The 19,916-nt window shown below is 47.1% G+C and overlaps 1 protein-coding gene across 12 annotated transcripts in view; it reads left to right on the forward strand.

Annotated features, from left to right (window-relative positions):
- Window positions 1-320: 320 nt before the first annotated feature.
- Window positions 321-19,916, forward strand: part of stxbp5b (syntaxin binding protein 5b (tomosyn)) — a 50,553-nt gene continuing 30,957 nt past the window's right edge. For 6 of the 12 annotated variants that reach the window (XM_072457474.1, XM_072457475.1, XM_072457477.1 and 3 more), the window contains exons 1-5: window positions 322-778; window positions 9,001-9,098; window positions 16,564-16,645; window positions 17,463-17,563; window positions 18,926-19,060. In XM_072457474.1, coding sequence (XP_072313575.1) covers window positions 629-778; window positions 9,001-9,098; window positions 16,564-16,645; window positions 17,463-17,563; window positions 18,926-19,060 — 566 coding nt within the window. In that variant the 5' untranslated portion in view covers window positions 322-628. Of the gene's footprint in view, window positions 779-9,000; window positions 9,099-16,563; window positions 16,646-17,462; window positions 17,564-18,925; window positions 19,061-19,916 lie in introns of all 12 variants that reach the window. The other 6 variants (XM_072457469.1, XM_072457470.1, XM_072457471.1 and 3 more) reach the window with 2 other exon arrangements.

Below are 19,916 nucleotides of genomic sequence, written 5' to 3' on the forward strand. Positions count from 1 at the left end.
ACTCTCTAAATAAATACATCTGAACAGGAAGTCAATTAACCTTTTTCCGTTATGAAGCTGTTTTAGGTAAATACTGTGCTTCACAATTAACAAAATGTTAAAATAATGATCTACGTGACATAGTACGTCCCCTTTAATGTCTTTATTGAACGTGTTATTATTATTTATACATTTCCAAATCAGTTCAAGTCTGGACATTGGAGAAACTGGATATACAACATAATTTGCATATTATTCTAATATTAAAGGGACTAAACAAATCCGCTGCGTCGCGCTCGTACATCCGGGTGTCCTCCGCCACCGCGCATGCGCACACACGGTTTCCGTAGCCTCCGCTGCTGGTGCGAACGGCTCTCGCACAGACCACTGATCCCGACCGAATAACGCACGAACCGGGACACGTACATGGCGAATCCCCGCTGAACCGGGCCCGGAGGAGGCCGTTCCCCGCTGGTGACGCGGCTGCACCGGGAGAGAGCTCCGGTAAAGCTCCGGTGAGGCTCCGGAACATGCGAGCGCCGCGCAGGGACATCTTCTTGGCTGCGCGTAATTCGGGCTAAAGACGCTAGCTGCAGCTCCCCCGCTTCAGGCACGTCTTTCCCCGCGAGCCGCAGCGCGAAGACGGGAAATGAAGAAGTTTAACATCCGGAAGGTGCTGGACGGACTGACAGCCGCGTCCGCGTCCTCGTCCTCCGCGTCCGCCGCGTCCGCCGCGCAGCCCCGGGACAACGACGTGGTCCACGAGACGCTCCAGTCCGAGCAGTTTCAGCTGTGCAAGGTGCGTGCGGGGGTCCAGAGGGGGGTCCAGAGGGGGGGTCCTGAGGGGGGGTCCAGAGCCCGGTCCAGCCTTAGTGGTTTTGATCATTTACTCCTTGAATATTGAATGGTCTAGTCCTGGTCTAGTCCTGGTCCGGTCCTGGTCTAGTCCTGGTCCGGTCCTGGTTTAGTCCTGGTCCAGTCCTGGTTTAGTCCTGGTCCAGTCCTGGTGTAGTCCTGGTCCAGTCCTGGTTTAGTCCTGGTCCAGTCCTGGTGTAGTCCTGGTCCAGTCCTGTTTCAGTCCTGGTCTAGTCCTGGTTCGGTCCTGGTCCAGTCCTGGTGTAGTCCTGGTCCAGTCCTGGTCCAGTCCTGGTGTAGTCCTGGTCCAGTCCTGTTTCAGTCCTGGTCTAGTCCTGGTTCGGTCCTGGTCCAGTCCTGGCCTCTGCTCTGTCAGGTGACAGTGGTGTGACCCGGCGCTGTCGGTCGCTGCTCTGATCCTTTTAACAAGATTAAAACGAGCTGAAGCAACTGCTTTAGAGCAGGAGATACTGAGGTCCAGGACCTGGTTTGGACCTGGTTTAAACCTGGTTTGGACCTGGTTTGGACCTGGTTTGGACCTGGTTTAAACCTGGTTTGGACCTGGTTTAGACCTGGGTTGGATCTGACTAAATCTTGTTTTATAAAAGGGTTGGACAGGCTTTGTTTATTTGATCCATTTGTTTCTAGTTTAGACCTGGTTTAGTCAAGGTTTACTCTTTTTTTTTTTAAGATCTGCTAAACCAGGACTAAACCAGGGACTAAAGCAGGGACTAAAGCAGGGACTAAAGCAGGGACTAAAGCAGGGACTAAAGCAGGGACTAAAGCAGGACTAAAGCAGGACTAGAGCAGGACTAGAGCAGGACTAGAGCAGGACTAGAGCAGGACTAGAGCAGGACTAGAGCAGGTCTAAAGCAGGTCTAAAGCTGGACTAAAGCAGGTCTAAAGCTGGACTAAAGCTGGACTAAAGCTGGACTAAAGCTGGACTAAAGCAGGTCTAAAGCAGGTCTAAAGCAGGTCTAAAGCAGGGACTAAAGCAGGTCTAAAGCAGGGACTAAAGCAGGTCTAAAGCAGGACTAAAGCAGGTCTAAAGCTGGACTAAAGCAGGTCTAAAGCTGGTCTAAAGCTGGTCTAAAGCAGGGACTAAAGCAGGGACTAAAGCAGGGACTAAAGCAGGGACTAAAGCAGGGACTAAAGCAGGGACTAAAGCAGGGACTAAAGCAGGTCTAAAGCAGGTCTTCCTTCTGCAGACTAACTTGTTTCTTTGTCAGATTCCATGTCTGGAGGTGAAGTATTTAAAGTGTTTGCTCTGAATCGTGGCCTCGAGCTGTCGCTTCTGTCGCTCGTCTTTATTCATCTCACACGTTCATTACCAGCGGCTCGTGGGGGCGTGTCTCTGCCTATGGACTGGGCGGAGCTCCAGTCAGACAGACGAAGGACGACAAACTAATCCAAGAACCGCTCGACTCTCGGGACGCGTTTGCAGAGCTTTAACGGGATCATTTCTCCGGTTTTCTCAACATTGTCGCCATTTGATTATTGATTATCGATCGATTTTATTGTTTCTTTATCTGAATTTTGCGACAGTTTGAGGCTTTTCTTTGTTGTCTGCGTCGGACATTTCACGTTCGATTTTCTCCAATTTAAACTCCGCCTTAAACGCTCTCTTTTTTACCCTTGAAGTTCCTTTGAGAATACAGAATAGTCTTTAATTAAGTCTGAACTCGTGCCGTATCTAAACGTGAGCCAAACCAAGGGAAGAAACCGAGAGAAAAGTCAAACTATTCCATTTCTTTGATGCTAAACGATAAGAACGTGTTATAGTTTTATTCTTCATACTTTCTCTTTCTTTTTTACGGAGGAAACTGTGGGAAAAGTGCAGTGCAGTTTCACTAAATCCGCCAAAGGTCAAGTCCTCAAAGGTCAAACGGCCGTGGCAATAGTCGCATAATCGCATCCCTCTCTCTGAACTCCCTTCTCACTCGTTCTCACCCTTCTCTCACTCGTTCTCACCCTTCTCTCACTCGTTCTCACCCTTCTCTCACTCGTTCTCACTCTTCTCTCACTCGTTCTCACCCTTCTCTCACTCGTTCTCACCCTTCTCTCACTCGTTCTCACTCTTCTCTCACTCGTTCTCACCCTTCTCTCACTCGTTCTCACCCTTCTCTCACTCGTTCTCACCCTTCTCTCACTCGTTCTCACTCTTCTCTCACTCGTTCTCACTCTCACTCGTTCTCACCCTTCTCTCACTCGTTCTCACCCTTCTCTCACTCGTTCTCACCCTTCTCTCACTCGTTCTCACTCTTCTCTCACTCGTTCTCACTCTTCTCTCACTCGTTCTCACCCTTCTCTCACTCGTTCTCACTCTTCTCTCACTCGTTCTCACCCTTCTCTCACTCGTTCTCACCCTTCTCTCACTCGTTCTCACCCTTCTCTCACTCGTTCTCACCCTTCTCTCACTCGTTCTCACTCGTCTCTCACTCGTTCTCACTCTTCTCTCACTCGTTCTCACCCTTCTCTCACTCGTTCTCACCCTTCTCTCACTCGTTCTCACCCTTCTCTCACTCGTTCTCACCCTTCTCTCACTCGTTCTCACCCTTCTCTCACTCGTTCTCACCCTTCTCTCACTCGTTCTCACCCTTCTCTCACTCGTTCTCACCCTTCTCTCACTCGTTCTCACCCTTCTCTCACTCGTTCTCACCCTTCTCTCACTCGTTCTCACCCTTCTCTCACTCGTTCTCACCCTTCTCTCACTCGTTCTCACTCTTCTCTCACTCGTTCTCACCCTTCTCTCACTCGTTCTCACCCTTCTCTCACTCGTTCTCACCCTTCTCTCACTCGTTCTCACCCTTCTCTCACTCGTTCTCACTCGTCTCTCACTCGTTCTCACCCTTCTCTCACTCGTTCTCACCCTTCTCTCACTCGTTCTCACTCTTCTCTCACTCGTTCTCACTCTTCTCTCACTCGTTCTCACCCTTCTCTCACTCGTTCTCACCCTTCTCTCACTCGTTCTCACCCTTCTCTCACTCGTTCTCACCCTTCTCTCACTGGTTCTCACCCTTCTCTCACTCGTTCTCACCCTTCTCTCACTCGTTCTCACCCTTCTCTCACTCGTTCTCACCCTTCTCTCACTCGTTCTCACCCTTCTCTCACTCGTTCTCACTCTTCTCTCACTCGTTCTCACTCTTCTCTCACTCGTTCTCACCCTTCTCTCACTCGTTCTCACCCTTCTCTCACTCGTTCTCACCCTTCTCTCACTCGTTCTCACCCTTCTCTCACTCGTTCTCACCCTTCTCTCACTCGTTCTCACCCTTCTCTCACTCGTTCTCACCCTTCTCTCACTCGTTCTCACCCTTCTCTCACTCGTTCTCACCCTTCTCTCACTCGTTCTCACTCTTCTCTCACTCGTTCTCACCCTTCTCTCACTCGTTCTCACCCTTCTCTCACTCGTTCTCACCCTTCTCTCACTCGTTCTCACCCTTCTCTCACTCGTTCTCACCCTTCTCTCACTCGTTCTCACCCTTCTCTCACTGGTTCTCACCCTTCTCTCACTCGTTCTCACCCTTCTCTCACTCGTTCTCACTCTTCTCTCACTCGTTCTCACCCTTCTCTCACTCGTTCTCACCCTTCTCTCACTCGTTCTCACCCTTCTCTCACTCGTTCTCACTCTTCTCTCACTCGTTCTCACCCTTCTCTCACTCGTTCTCACCCTTCTCTCACTCGTTCTCACTCTTCTCTCACTCGTTCTCACTCTTCTCTCACTCGTTCTCACTCTTCTCTCACTCGTTCTCACTCTTCTCTCACTCGTTCTCACTCTTCTCTCACTCGTTCTCACTCTTCTCTCACTCGTTCTCACTCTTCTCTCACTCGTTCTCACCCTTCTCTCACTCGTTCTCACCCTTCTCTCACTCGTTCTCACCCTTCTCTCACTCGTTCTCACCCTTCTCTCACTCGTTCTCACCCTTCTCTCACTCGTTCTCACCCTTCTCTCACTCGTTCTCACCCTTCTCTCACTCGTTCTCACCCTTCTCTCACTCGTTCTCACCCTTCTCTAACTCGTTCTCACCCTTCTCTCACTCGTTCTCACCCTTCTCTCACTCGTTCTCACCCTTCTCTCACTGGTTCTCACCCTTCTCTCACTCGTTCTCACCCTTCTCACTCGTTCTCACCCTTCTCTCACTCGTTCTCACCCTTCTCTCACTCGTTCTCACCCTTCTCTCACTCGTTCTCACCCTTCTCTCACTCGTTCTCACCCTTCTCTCACTCGTTCTCACCCTTCTCTCACTCGTTCTCACCCTTCTCTCACTGGTTCTCACCCTTCTCTCACTCGTTCTCACCCTTCTCTCACTCGTTCTCACCCTTCTCTCACTCGTTCTCACTCTCACTCGTTCTCACCCTTCTCTCACTCGTTCTCACCCTTCTCTCACTCGTTCTCACCCTTCTCTCACTCGTTCTCACCCTTCTCTCACTCGTTCTCACCCTTCTCTCACTCGTTCTCACCCTTCTCTCACTCGTTCTCACCCTTCTCTCACTCGTTCTCACTCTTCTCTCACTCGTTCTCACCCTTCTCTCACTCGTTCTCACCCTTCTCTCACTCGTTCTCACCCTTCTCTCACTCGTTCTCACCCTTCTCTCACTCGTTCTCACCCTTCTCTCACTCGTTCTCACCCTTCTCTCACTCGTTCTCACCCTTCTCTCACTCGTTCTCACCCTTCTCTCACTCGTTCTCACCCTTCTCTCACTCGTTCTCACCCTTCTCTCACTGGTTCTCACCCTTCTCTCACTCGTTCTCACCCTTCTCTCACTCGTTCTCACTCTTCTCTCACTCGTTCTCACCCTTCTCTCACTCGTTCTCACCCTTCTCTCACTCGTTCTCACCCTTCTCTCACTGGTTCTCACCCTTCTCTCACTCGTTCTCACCCTTCTTTCACTCGTTCTCACCCTTCTCTCACTCGTTCTCACCCTTCTCTCACTCGTTCTCACCCTTCTCTCACTCGTTCTCACCCTTCTCTCACTCGTTCTCACCCTTCTCTCACTCGTTCTCACCCTTCTCTCACTCGTTCTCACCCTTCTCTCACTCGTTCTCACCCTTCTCTCACTGGTTCTCACCCTTCTCTCACTCGTTCTCACCCTTCTCACTAGGGATGTATACCGCTACGACAGATCGGATCTGGACTTGTTTCGGTTCAGGTCCAAAATAACCGAAACCCCGGGAGCGCCTCGTACGTGTGGGACGGGAGCGCCTCGTACGTGTGAGACGGGAGCGCCTCGTACGTGTGGGACGGGAGCGCCTCGTACGTGTGAGACGGGAGCGCCTCGTACGTGTGGGACGGGAGCGCCTCGTACGTGTGGGACGGGAGCGCCTCGTACGTGTGAGACGGGAGCGCCTCGTACGTACGACGGGAGCGCCTCGTACGTGTGGGACGGGAGCGCCTCGTACGTGTGGGACGGGAGCGCCTCGTACGTGTGGGACGGGAGCGCCTCGTACGTGTGGGACGGGAGCGCCTCGTACGTGTGGGACGGGAGCGCCTCGTACGTGTGGGACGGGAGCGCCTCGTACGTGTGGGACGGGAGCGCCTCGTACGTGTGGGACGGGAGCGCCTCGTACGTGTGGGACGGGAGCGCCTCGTACGTGTGGGACGGGAGCGCCTCGTACGTGTGGGACGGGAGCGCCTCGTACGTGTGGGACGGGAGCGCCTCGTACGTGTGGGACGGGAGCGCCTCGTACGTGTGGGACGGGAGCGCCTCGTACGTGTCGAGCTGCAGAACCGTGTATCCACATGTGAACGTTGAAGCAGCAGCCGGTAAGATCGCTGGCTTTATTTGAACTGTTTTAAGCTGTGGCCGCCGCGTGCCTTGACCCAGACTGACTGTCAACAATACTCAACATGCTCTTGTTGTTGAGTTGAGTCTTGAGTTGTTCCTCAAGTGATGTGTGTTAACTGTTAAGCTATAGTTTAGCTGCTAGCTCGTAGCTAGTAGCTTGTGATTTGTAAGTTGTAACTTCTGTTAAAAAACAGTGAATAAAGCAGACAAGTTGAGTTTATTTCAATCTGCAGTTAAGCCTTGTTCAAGTGTCTTAAACTTAATTGAGCCAAGTGTCTTGAGTTACGCTGTTGTAACATTATGCAAATATGGCATGGGTTCAGGTCCGGACTCATTAGGTCCGGACCTGAACCTCTGGATTCGAATCCGGACTTGAACCTGAACGCGGGTTTAGGTATGCATCCCTACTTCTCACTCTTCACACCCGTTCTCACACTCTCTCACCCTTCTCTCACTCTTTCACGCTCGTTCTCACTCGTTCTCACTCTTTCGCTCTTTCTCACCCTTCTCTCACTCTTTCTCACCCGTTCTCATACTCTTTCTCACCCTTTCTCACCTTCTCTCACCCGTTCTCACACTCTTTCACGCTCGTTGTCACCCGTTCTCACTCGTTCACACGCGTTCTCACCCTTCTCTCACTCTTTCTCACCCTTATCTCACTCTTTCTCACCCTTATCTCACTCGTTCTCACTCTTTCTCACCCTTCTCTCACTCTTTCTCACCCGTTCGCACACTCTTTCTCACCCGTTTTCACTCTTTCACGCTCGTTGTCACCTGTTCTCACTCGTTCACACCCGTTCTCACCCTTCTCTCACTCTTTCTCACCCGTTCTCATACTCTTTCTCACCCGTTCTCATCCTTCTCTCACCCGTTCTCATCCTTCTCTCACCCGTTCTCACCCTTCTCTCACCCTTTTCTCACCCTTCTCTCACCCGTTCTCACTCTTTCTCACCCGTTCTCACACTCTTTCTCACCCGTTTTCACTCTTTCACGCTCGTTGTCACCTGTTCTCACTCGTTCACACCCTTCTCACTCGTTCACACCCGTTCTCACCCTTCTCTCACTCTTTCTCACCCGTTCTCATACTCTTTCTCACCCGTTCTCATACTCTTTCTCACCCGTTCTCACTCTTCTCTCACCCGTTCTCACTCTTCTCTCACCCGTTCTCACCCTTTTCTCACCCTTTTCTCACCCGTTCTCACCCGTTCTCACCCTTCTCTCACCCGTTCTCACCCTTCACTCACCCGTTCTCACACTCTTTCTCACCCGTTCTCACTCTTTCACGCTCGTTGTCACCCGTTCTCACCCTTCTCTCACCCGTTCTCACCCTTCTCTCACCCGTTCTCACCCTTCTCTCACCCGTTCTCACCCTTTCTCACTTCCCCTTTGTCCACTTCCCCCCTCACGTCTCTCCTCTGGTCATCGTTGCGGCACAGACTCAAATGCCTGCGCGAAAACGGCGACTTTAGCGAATTCTCGTCAAAAATACAGTTTATTCGTGAATTCTCTCCCAAACGTCTTCAGTCGCCACGTTTTTACCTTTTTATTGGGTCAAAAGTGTATTTAAAAAGCCTTGAATACAGTATTTTCCGGACTATAAGTCGTACCTTTTTTTCATAGTTTTGGCCGGGGTGTGACTTATACTTATATTTATACTTTATACTTATGTACTTATATTTATATCGTTCTTTTTCTCCTCTTCTTTCTTCTCTTTCTTCATCTCATGCGCTTATGTCTCTCGTCCTTCGTGTTTCAGCTTCATTCTTCCTTTTTGCAGAGCGGCATAAACGTTTTTAGACGCTCGAGTTTGAACTTTTTGAGGCATCGATATCGGTCTGATAATCGAAATGTTGCCGATCTTTGTGTTTTGTGCCCGGAGCGTCGTGAGCGGCGTGACAAATATCAGATTAAAACGATAAAATCATATCGAACCATCTCTAATCTGATGTTCTTGAATTATTATGAATCTGAACATTTTGTAGTTAACTGGAGACAAAAACAATGACAGACCACAAATTTGATTAAAATAAAAATGCTAAAAACAAATAAAAAATGCCATCAAAATTTATTTTATTTATTTTCTCCCAATTTAAAAAAAAAAAAAATGGATAAAACAGAACACAAATGGAACCAAACACAAAACGACCAGAGCACAAATGAAAAGAAAACACATCAACTGCACATGAAAAACAAACAAAATATCTTTAAAAAAATGCTGTCAATATTAATTTCCTGAACATCCTCCTTCTGTTTTTTCCAGAAAAACAGACTTTGAATCGATGGTTTTAAAAACGGAAACAAGTCAAATTTGGTCCAAACAGAATCGTTCGTGGTTTTCTTCATTAATAAACCCCATAACGATCATTTGTCCTTCTCCTGCAGACGGTGCGTCATGGGTTCCCGAACCAGCCGGCTTCCATGGCCTTTGACCCGGTGCAGAAGATCCTCGCCGTGGGAACACAAACCGGAGCGCTGCGACTGTATCCTTTAACCGGGCGTCGACACAGCGGTAAGACTCGCTTTTTACCGTCAACTCGCCCGTCCAGTCCGAATCTCTGACTGTATCCCGTTTGCTCATTTGTTTATTTGTTTTTTGGGATTTGAGAGTGGTGCTGCTGGTGGTGGTGGTGGTGCTGGTGGTGCTGCTGGTGGTGGTGGTGCTGCTGCTGGTGGTGCTGGTGGTGCTGCTGCTGGTGGTGGTGCTGCTGGTGGTGGTGGTGCTGGTGGTGGTGGTGCTGCTGCTGGTGGTGCTGGTGGTGCTGCTGCTGGTGGTGGTGCTGCTGGTGGTGGTGGTGCTGGTGGTGGTGGTGCTGCTGCTGGTGGTGGTGGTGGTGGTGGTGGTGCTGCTGGTGGTGGTGCTGCTGGTGGTGGTGCTGCTGGTGGTGGTGTCGGTCGTGTTTTGTTTTCAGCGCATCTGATTTTGTCGAGTTCAAACCAGCAGTGAAAAACCAGACCAGGGCTCGAGCTTTGCCCCTGGAGGACGGAGCGGATCAGGTGCAGCGGCGAGCCAGTTATTCACGACTGAGATGTCACAGGAAGAGGGAGAGGGAGAGGGAGAGGGAGAGGGAGAGGGAGAGGGAGAGGGAGAGGAAGAGGAAGAGGAAGAGGAAGAGGAAGAGGAAGAGGAAGAGGAAGAGGAAGAGGGAGAGGGAGAGGGAGAGGGAGAGGGAGAGGGAGAGGGAGAGGGAGAGGGAGAGGGAGAGGGAGAGGAAGAGGAAGAGGAAGAGGAAGAGGAAGAGGAAGAGGAAGAGGAAGAGGAAGAGGAAGAGGAAGAGGAAGAGGAAGAGGAAGAGGAAGAGGAAGAGGGAGAGGGAGAGGGAGAGGGAGAGGGAGAGGGAGAGGGAGAGGGAGAGGGAGAGGGAGAGGGAGAGGAAGAGGGAAATAAAGTGCATTATTGATGATCATTACTAATTCATCTTTTATAGTCGATTAGATTAATTGTTACAGTCGTGCATTTGTCAAAGACATATGACGGCTCAAATAAACATAAAAGTAGATGAGTCCTTTTCTGTGAAGTTAATTCCAAAAAAAGCTCTGGACCAAACGGGCAGTAATAGTCGCACTCCCTCATTGAGCCAATTGGTCCATTTATCACGCGGCCTGTTATCGATCGGCTCGCCGGCCCAGAGTTCACAAACCCTCGAGACGCGTCCAATAAGCTGTTCAGAGCCGTAAATGTGTCCTGGAGTCTGAAGCCGCTACAGTGTTTTAATCTGACCATTAACCTGCGCCGGACACTGCTCCTGCTGCAGAGACACGGCCATTTAAATACTCTAAATGTGCACTGAACTGAGCCGTAAACGTGTGCGAGGAGAGCCGTAAACTTGTGCGAGGAGAGCCGTAAACGTGTGCGAGGAGAGCCGTAAACGTGTGCGAGGAGAGCCGTAAACGTGTGCGAGGAGAGCCGTAAACGTGTGCGAGGAGAGCCGTAAACGTGTGCGAGGAGAGCCGTAAACGTGTGCGGGGAGAGCCGTAAACGTGTGCGGGGAGAGCCGCGGGGGGAGCCGTAAACGTGCGCGGGGGGAGCCGTAAACCTAGAAGGGCAGTAAACCTGTGGTAGAAGAGCCGTAGAAGAGCCGTAAACGAGCGGTAGAGGAAGAGCCGTAAACGAGCGGTAGAAGAGCCGTAAACGAGCGGTAGAGGAAGAGCCGTAAACGAGCGGTGGAGGAAGAGCCGTAAACGAGCGGTGGAGGAAGAGCCGTAAACGAGCGGTGGAGGAAGAGCCGCAGACGCACACGGGGATAGGAGCCGCTTCGAGCCTCGTTTCCATGGCAGGAGTTTTGAGGCCCAAATACATAGTTCTGAAATCAAGTGGGACGACAAGTATAAGTATGAGCACTTTGACAGTGACAAATACAGCTCGGCTCCCTCATGAACACAGTACCACTACTACAGTTACACAGTACCACTACTACAGTTACACAGTACCACTACTGCAGTTACACAGTACCACTACTGCAGTTACACAGTACCACTACTGCAGTTACACAGTACCACTACTGCAGTTACACAGTACCACTACTGCAGTTACACAGTACCACTACTGCAGTTACACAGTACCACTACTGCAGTTACACAGTACCACTACTGCAGTTACACAGTACCACTACTACAGTTACACAGTACCACTACTACAGTTACACAGTACCACTACTACAGTTACACAGTACCACTACTACAGTTACACAGTACCACTACTGCAGTTACACAGTACCACTACTGCAGTTACACAGTACCACTACTGCAGTTACACAGTACCACTACTGCAGTTACACAGTACCACTACTGCAGTTACACAGTACCACTACTGCAGTTACACAGTACCACTACTGCAGTTACACAGTACCACTACTGCAGTTACACAGTACCACTACTGCAGTTACACAGTACCACTACTACAGTTACACAGTACCACTACTACAGTTACACAGTACCACTACTACAGTCATATTTACTACAGTCATATTTACTACAGTCATATTTGCTACAATCATATTTGCTACAATCATATTTGCTACAGTCATATTTACTACAGTCATATTTGCGTCGTGTTCCTTCAGTATTTGCCGTGTCGCCTTTGTTCACACAAAGTTTGCCGAGTCATTTACGCTTCATCTTCATTTCGTTCCTCGTCCGTGAAGAGTGTTTCGCTCTCGTTTCCTGTGCAGATCAGTATCAGAGCGGCGTTCAGAAGAGCTTCCGATTGCGCAACGTTGCGGTGAACCTCACGAGGGCTGCGCGCTAATTTTGGTTTCTACGCCACGTGAACGTGCAAAAAATGTGACTCTTGTTTGAGGTGTTTAGCGTTTGTTAAAGGAATATTAAACGGTGGATAATCCGCTGAAAGCATGAGTATTATCACCGCAATGAGTTCAATGTGAGTTTTACCATCGGTACTCACGACGTTCAGAGGCAAAGCTAACAAACATTTGCTAACGACGCTACTGACGCTAATGATGCTAATGACTCTTACGGCGCTAATGATGCTTACGGCGCTAATGGCGCTAACGACGCTACTGACGCTACTGATGCTAATGATGCTTACGACGCTAATGGCGCTAACCATGCTGATGACGCTACTGATGCTGCTACTGATGCTAATGACGCTACTGATGCTAATGACGCTACTGATGCTACTGACATTACTGGCGCTACTGACGCCAATGACGCTAACAACGCTATATCATGAGATGCACACAGCACAAAGCGGCCTCATTTTGACCCAGGGTTAGCTGCTTTTAGACATAATACATTTCCAGATGGTAAAGGATATTTCATTGTTCAAACATTGTTTTGACTCATTGCAGTTTTAGTTTGGTGTTTTCAAAAGTGTGATTGAGTTGTTGTGTCATGACCGTGTGACCGACGATGTTTCACTTCTCAAAAAGAGAAAGAAAAAGTCACAAGATGAAAGATTGTTTTTCTTTGTTTGGTTTGAATAGAGTTAAACCTGTTTCAGAACCTGTTATTATTATAGAAACGATAATGATGAAAAAAATGCTCTCTTATAGATAAAAAGACTAATTTTCAACTCATAATAATCATACTTTGTTACCGTGTGGCTTTATACAAGTTCTGATTAAACTCTAGATTGTTCTAAAACTGTTCAGGATTTCACCTTTTGTCCTGTTTCTGTGATTTTATAATGAAAAAAAAAAAACGTTTTATCGATACTTTCTCAAACGAGTGTCTAATTTCGGTGCTAATTTGAGTATCGACTAGTATGTGATTTGAGTATCTGAGTAGTATCTGAGCGTCTACAGAGCAGTACTGTTGTGTCCATGGGCAAGGCGCTTGAATGACTTGAAGGTAGAAAAACGCTGTATAAATGTTCTATTTTCAACTGTTCAAATTCCGATTCAATCTTGGTAAATCTTTAGCAACAATCTATAACTGATATGAGCTTATCTCGTGTTCCAGCTCGGTTATTTCCCACGTGAACAACACAAGTTCAGGGTGAGTTCTACCGGGGGGGTCTGTCAATTGTAACGGGGGGTCTGTCAATTGTAACGGGGGGTCTGTCGATTGTAACGGGGGGTCTGTCGATTGTAACGGGGGGTCTGTCGATTGTAACGGGGGGTCTGTCGATTGTAACGGGGGGTCTGTCGATTGTAACGGGGGGTCCGTCGATCGTAACGGGGGGTCCGTCGATCGTAACGGGGGGTCCGTCGATCGTAACGGGGGGTCCGTCGATCGTAACGGGGGGTCCGTCGATCGTAACGGGGGGTCCGTCGATCGTAACGGGGGGTCCGTCGATTGTAACGGGGGGTCCGTCGATTGTAACGGGGGGTCCGTCGATTGTAACGGGGGGTCCGTCGATCGTAACGGGGGGTCCGTCGATCGTAACGGGGGGTCCGTCGATCGTAACGGGGGGTCCGTCGATCGTAACGGGGGGTCCGTCGATCGTAACGGGGGGTCCGTCGATCGTAACGGGGGGTCCGTCGATCGTAACGGAGTGGTCTGTCGATCGTAATGGGGTGGTCTGTCGACCCTAGCGGAGCGGGGGGTCTGTGGGTCTATTGATCGTATCGCCACAACAACAGAAGCTATTGTTAGATGCAGAGAAAGCGCCATGGTCTCATTTCCACCCGAACAGACGCTTTTGCAATATTAAAATATCGGGTAAATCTGTGGATGTAAATTGAACTTATCGGGATTTTGCGTTTGGTTCTTCCGTTCAAAAGTCGGTCGATCTCCCGTAGCGAAGCTCCATCCGCAGAAGGCCGTGGACGTGTTGGCTCGGGTCGTGTGGACCGAAGGAGGCGAAGGCGAGACGACCTTAAATCAACATCGTGCGGGCGTAAAGTTACCCCCGGCGAAGCGTCCCGTCGCACATCAAACCCCGTCGTGTTGATTTTTGCAAAGACGCACGGTAAATCTATCGTCGCGTTCGGACGACTCGGAAGTTGATTGGACGACACTTGGTCTGATCCTGAAGAGCGTGAAGTGCCTGATACAAACAAACACAAACGCTTCATTTCAAACTGTTTGCGGAGGTTCAAACGTATTCCTCACTTTCCTGCGGCGCTCCGAGCGTTCTGATTGGATGCGGACGGCACACAGCGGTCTGATTCTGACGGAGAGCTGCGTTTTCCAACACATCTGTACTTTATTACTTGAAAACATCGGGTAAAGAAGTATTTTGTTGATGGCAGAGATTGCGTGATTGAAATTTGAAATGGAAAAACGGTTTAAAAAAATCTAAAATTGTAGTTTAGACTCGAAATACTTGTGTCTTTCAACTAGATCTCTAATCCAGTGTTAAGAAGTACTTTTCTCTGCAGTCCAAATGTCTAAAGCCAATTCAATCAAAATTTATTTTATTTTTTTTTATCTCGATTAGAATTGGTATAAAATTGTGTTGTCGGGCAGGACTGAAACTAACAATTATTTTAGCAGTCGATTCTTCAGATCTTCACTATTTAAGACCTTTTAAAACAAAATAATCAAATACTGTGACTAAAGTCTTCTATATAGACGATATTTACAGATAAACTGTTTTTTATGAAGAAATTAAATTGTTGACTGTTTTTTGATGCAAAAATGCTAAGGTTTTTGTCATAAAATGTATTTTCTTATGTGTTTTAAAGTCCAGATAATGATTACAATGATCAAAATACAACTGATTATTTTGTATGATTATGAATCGTTGCAGCCCTATTGTGTAGTCCTATTTTAGACCTGGTTTGTCTAGTTTAGACCGATTATAGTCTGGTTGTGGACCTGGTTTAGATCTGGTGGTGCTTGCAAGGCCAAATATTTGGGGAGGTGGCGCAATATATTGCAAAAGTATCGATATTGCAGTATTGGCTGACACAGTAATTGATATCGCCACAATCTAAACACGTCTCAATATCAACATCTGATAGAAATGTCTGAAAAAAAAGCAAGATTTTAGTCACGATTTCTTTCATTGTGTCAAAATCCCCCTTCAGTTTTTTGTTCCATTTTTTATTACGACAGAGTTTGACTAAAACATAAAGACACGAGAACATTTGTTTCGATACAGCTGAAATGTTTGTGTCAAAAGGTCGATCTCGCAATCATTCACCGCTTGGGAAGTCATGATTTCAAATGTCAGTGCAACGATTATTGGGAGAATCGCAATTTTACGAGATTATTTCCGAGTATTGACATCACGACCAAAACAACATAAAACCTAAAAAATCTACATTTTCTTCCCTTCTTGGTTTCTGAACACATTAAAGCTCCTCTGTGTGACCTGCTTCATGAAATCAAACTTTCAGAATGAGCAATGTTACATTTACGTATATTTTATGTGGAAAGACTGAGCAAAAAGGACATCATTTTGCTTCAAAAATCATCATATTTCTTTTAATTGAACTTAAAGACCCAATTTATTTTTAAAAGTTGCCAGTTTTCCATACTTTTATTTTTTAAAATTTATTTCTCTCATATAAAGTCTTTATGATTATATTTTGACCTAAATAATCACCTTCACGTCCCTAGTCGCCGCATTCTTAAGCAGCCGTACTTTCGCCCGGTCATTTTGCTCGATTGGAAAAATACGGCTGATATATTGCGATTCCCGTCCACCGCTTGACCTCTCTGCCGTAAACCTGCTCCAGTTTTATTCCCTTTAATGACCGTGACGAATGTCCCTCTGCCCAGAAAGGTCAGGGGCCACTCCGGGTTTAGAGCCCGGTGCCAGCTTCAGTCTGCCGCGGTCCTCCTCTTCCTCACTGGAATATACGCTCCATTCCAGCGCAAACGCCGGCCGTATTTAGTCTGGCCCCGCCCTAGTTTGTTTAGCCCTGGCGGATTGTTGACCAGAGGTGATCCTGGTGAGACGTTTATGCTCCGTCTGTTTGTAATGGACACGGAGGACACCTGCGTTTGCATTTCTATGACCCGAAGAATCTTTGTGTCCTGGTTCAGTCCTGGTTCAGTCCTGGTTCAGTCCTGGTTCAGTCCTGGTTCAGTCCTGGTTCAGTCCTGGTTCAGTCCTGGTTCAGTCCTGGTTTAGCCCTGGTTCAGTCCTGGTTTAGCCCTGGTTCAGTCCTGGTTCAGTCCTGGTTTAGCCCTGGTTCAGCCCTTGGTTTGTCTTGGGTTTGTCCTGGTTTAGCCCTTGGTTTGTCTTGGGTTTGTCCTGGTTTAGTCCTGGTTTAGTCTAGGTTTAGTCCTGGTTTAGTCTAGGTTTAGTCTTGGTTTAGTCCAGGTTTAGTCCTGGTTCAGTCCTGGTTTAGTCCTGGTTCAGTCCTGGTTTAGTCCTGGTTTAGAACGTATGCATCTGGAATAACTCGTGGGGTTCTTTGATGCCCTCGTGTTCCATTTTAAACCTGGTACAACGTTGTTCTCCGCTCCCCAAATGTCACACCCGTTATTCCATCCGTTTACTCTGTGTAATGATAATAATAACAGGTTAAATATCTGTTTGCCTGTCGCACTGTCGCTCGGTCTTTTTCCTTGACCGTTTCTCCGCAGCTTCGGCCGAGCTGGAGTCGAGTGCTACTGTCAGCACGAGGGCGGAGCTGCCGTCATCCAGCTGCAGTTCCTCATCAACGAGGTACGACCCTAACGTTCGCAGTAACGTTAGCCTTAGCTCGTCGCGTGCCTGGACGACGTGAGCGGATTGAAAACTCGCGGGATTTCACCGTCGTTTGCTGCGTGAACGCGATCGATTGTATGATTTTAGTTTTATTCGACAGCGGTTGAAATTGGGTTTTGTGACGACTTTATTCGTTCGTTAATATCGCAAATCTAAAGGAGATTTGTACCGCAAAATAAGGATGTCACAATGTCAGATTTTGCGATTATTGCGAGGAAGAACATCACGATTTAACGCTTGTTCACGATTTTTACTGTGACCGTGTGAAATCTCGTCATAACGTGTGGCTATTCCTCAAGTTTGTGTTACCTGCTTTATGAATATGAACCGTCTGAATGACAAAATAAACTAAACGTGATGAAAACAGTACTTTATGTTTAGATATTTTCGACGTTGAAGGGAAGAACATGGCCGGTGCGTCAAGTAATCAAACCGAAACCAAAAATGATTATATTAGTTAATTATAACCCTAAGAAAATAAGTAGTCGATGAGTCATTTATTCGTTTAGTTGATTAATGGCGTCCAAGTCAACCAAATGTTTGTGGTTTCGTATCTCTGTGCGTGTAAAGTTGTTTTTGTGCCACGTCCTTAATCATTTGAAAGCACTACTACGCTAAACTTTACTCGTTATTTACTTTAATCTGTAGTAATGAGTATTTTGAGTGTCGTTTTAGAGATTTAGACGGGTTCATCACAAAAGCGGCGTCAGAATTCGACCTTCTTAGGGCGACACAGACACGTGCCCTTGAAATGCCCCTGTCTCCGGTCCAACAGGGGGCGCTGGTGAGTGCCTTAGCCGATGACAGTCTTCACCTGTGGAACCTGAGGCAGAAGATCCCCGCCGTCCTGCACTCGCTCAAGTTCAGCAGAGAAAGGTACGCTCTTCAGGTCTTTGCACGCTCTTCAGGTCTGTGCACGCTCTTCAGGTCTTTGCACGCTCTTCAGGTCTTTGCACGCTTTTCAGGTCTTGCACGCTCTTCAGGTCTTTGCACGCTCTTCAGGTCTTTGCACGCTCTTCAGGTCTTTGTACGCTCTTCAGGTCTTTGCACGCTCTTCTTCTTCTCCTGTGTTACGGTAAATCATAACGATAAACCGCCATTTCCAGTGTTCTCGCTGGGCTGAGGTTGAAGGATGGCGGTGGGACGTTTAGTTGTAGTTTTTTTTTAACCTTTTTATTTGCGTTAAAAATGGAAATAAACGTCCGTCGATTCATTGGTATGTGACTTTACAGAATGGCGTCCACTTTTCCCACGGCTCTGACTCGTACATGTGCTTTTCAGTGTAATAATTCATGTCATAAACAAATTCATCAATAAGTCGCTTTATTGGTTTTTACTCTCTCTTTAAAAGCCTTTAGTCGCCGTATTCTAACCTTTTAGTAGAAATAATGTCGTTGACTCCTGAAGTAATTGTTCGCCCCAAACACCACCGTCCTCTTCCTCCCCCTCTTCCTCTTCCTCTCTGCAGATCTATATTCGTCCCCGGTTCGTTAGTGTGACAAAACCCAGGCCCTTTGTAATTAAATCTGTGTCTGTGTCCAGAGTCCGCAATGAAATGCCTCTTCCTCGATCTCCTCCTCGCCGTTTCCCTCTCTCGTCAAACGTGTGCGAGAAAAAACGAACGTGGCCAGATCTAAAGTACTCAAACGACGCCAAATTTGCCTTTTTTTTTTCTGAGCGTTTAACCTCGTCGGAAACGTGCCTGGAGCTGGTGCGGTTTTCAGCTTCATCTTTCGGTCGATTCTTTGTGCTCGTTCTCTCCATCTTCCGCGGCGTTTCTTAAACAAGACGCTGAAGAATCCAGCACCCCGGAGAGCGGCGGAGAATGAAAATTACTCAAATATGCACGAGTCCCTCTAAAACACGACTTCCGAGTGGTTTAATGAGACGGGAAAGCAATTAGAACATAGTAAACGGCTCCTAAAAGTTGATTGTTCCATAAGAGCTCTCCATTAAGTCCATAAATCCTCTCCAGACACGTTCCAGACTCAAATCGCCTTCATTACAGCCGTGCGTTTGCGTTAACATGCAGGGGCAAGCTAGCTTTTACGTATTCCTCGCGTAAATTCCCTCTGCTGCCAGTAGATGGAGCGCTAACGCCGATCCCGTTGATGGAAAGCGATGTGCGTTAACGACAATAATGTGTAATATGTGTTCTTAGTTCACGTAGCGCAAACGTTCCCCGCTCGACTTTCGATGGTTTTGACGCGGTGCTTTTTGTGGGTGTGTCCTCTCCAGAATCACCTACTGCCACCTGCCGTTCCAGAGCAAGTGGCTGTACATCGGCACCGAGCGCGGGAACATCCACATCGTGAACGTGGAGTCGTTTACGCTCTCGGGCTACGTCATCATGTGGAACAAAGCCATCGAACTGTGAGTGCCGCCGCAAAACAGAGACGTTTCAGTCCCGTCTGCAGCGTTTCATCTGCAGCGTTTCATCTGCAGCGTTTCAGTCCCGTCTGCAGCGTTTGGGCTTTGAGTTCGTGGAATAATCGTCACCAGACGACTATTGAAGTTATTGTCACCATATTAATTAGACTCTAAAGCGCATAGTAAATAATAAATACTGATAAATCATATTAAGCTAAAATCAAATGAATAAAAAGAGCACAATATAAATTATATCAAGCTAAAATAAAATAGAGCATATAATAAATAATACATACACACAATAAACAATATAAAGCTAAATTAAAATAAATAGAGCACATAATAAATGATAAATACACATAATAAACAATTATATAGTGCTAAAATAAAATAGAGCACATAATAAATGATAAATACTTAAAATAAAATAAAGCACATAATTAATAATAATACAAAAATAATAATAATGATCATAATTACATTATTTGTAAATCACCATATTTAAATTTTTAAACCTTTATTTGGTTGTTCTAAAAAGTACTGAAGAGCAGATATTGATATAGACTAACATTTAGGCTGAACAAAATGTAAAAAGAGGAAATATTTTGAGTTTTCCTGAACAGTTTTAGAAAGATCTTGAGCTTTATTAGAACTATTAAAAGAAAATACAATTTTTTTGTGCTGAAAATTTAAGCAGAGCATTTCAACTCTCATTCTTTTAATAGTAAAAACAGAGCATTTTAACTCTCATTCTGGCATAAAAATAGGTTATTAATTTACAGTTTCTTAATTTAATTCATTCACTTTATTCTTTTGAAAATAATGATTCCGTAAACTAATACATCGTCTTTCTTCCTAA

Source organism: Eucyclogobius newberryi, unplaced genomic scaffold (genome assembly GCF_026437365.1).
Source record: "Eucyclogobius newberryi isolate DKJ021-1_F unplaced genomic scaffold, fEucNew1.0.hap1 SCAF_21, whole genome shotgun sequence".
NCBI lineage: Eukaryota > Metazoa > Chordata > Actinopteri > Gobiiformes > Gobiidae > Eucyclogobius > Eucyclogobius newberryi.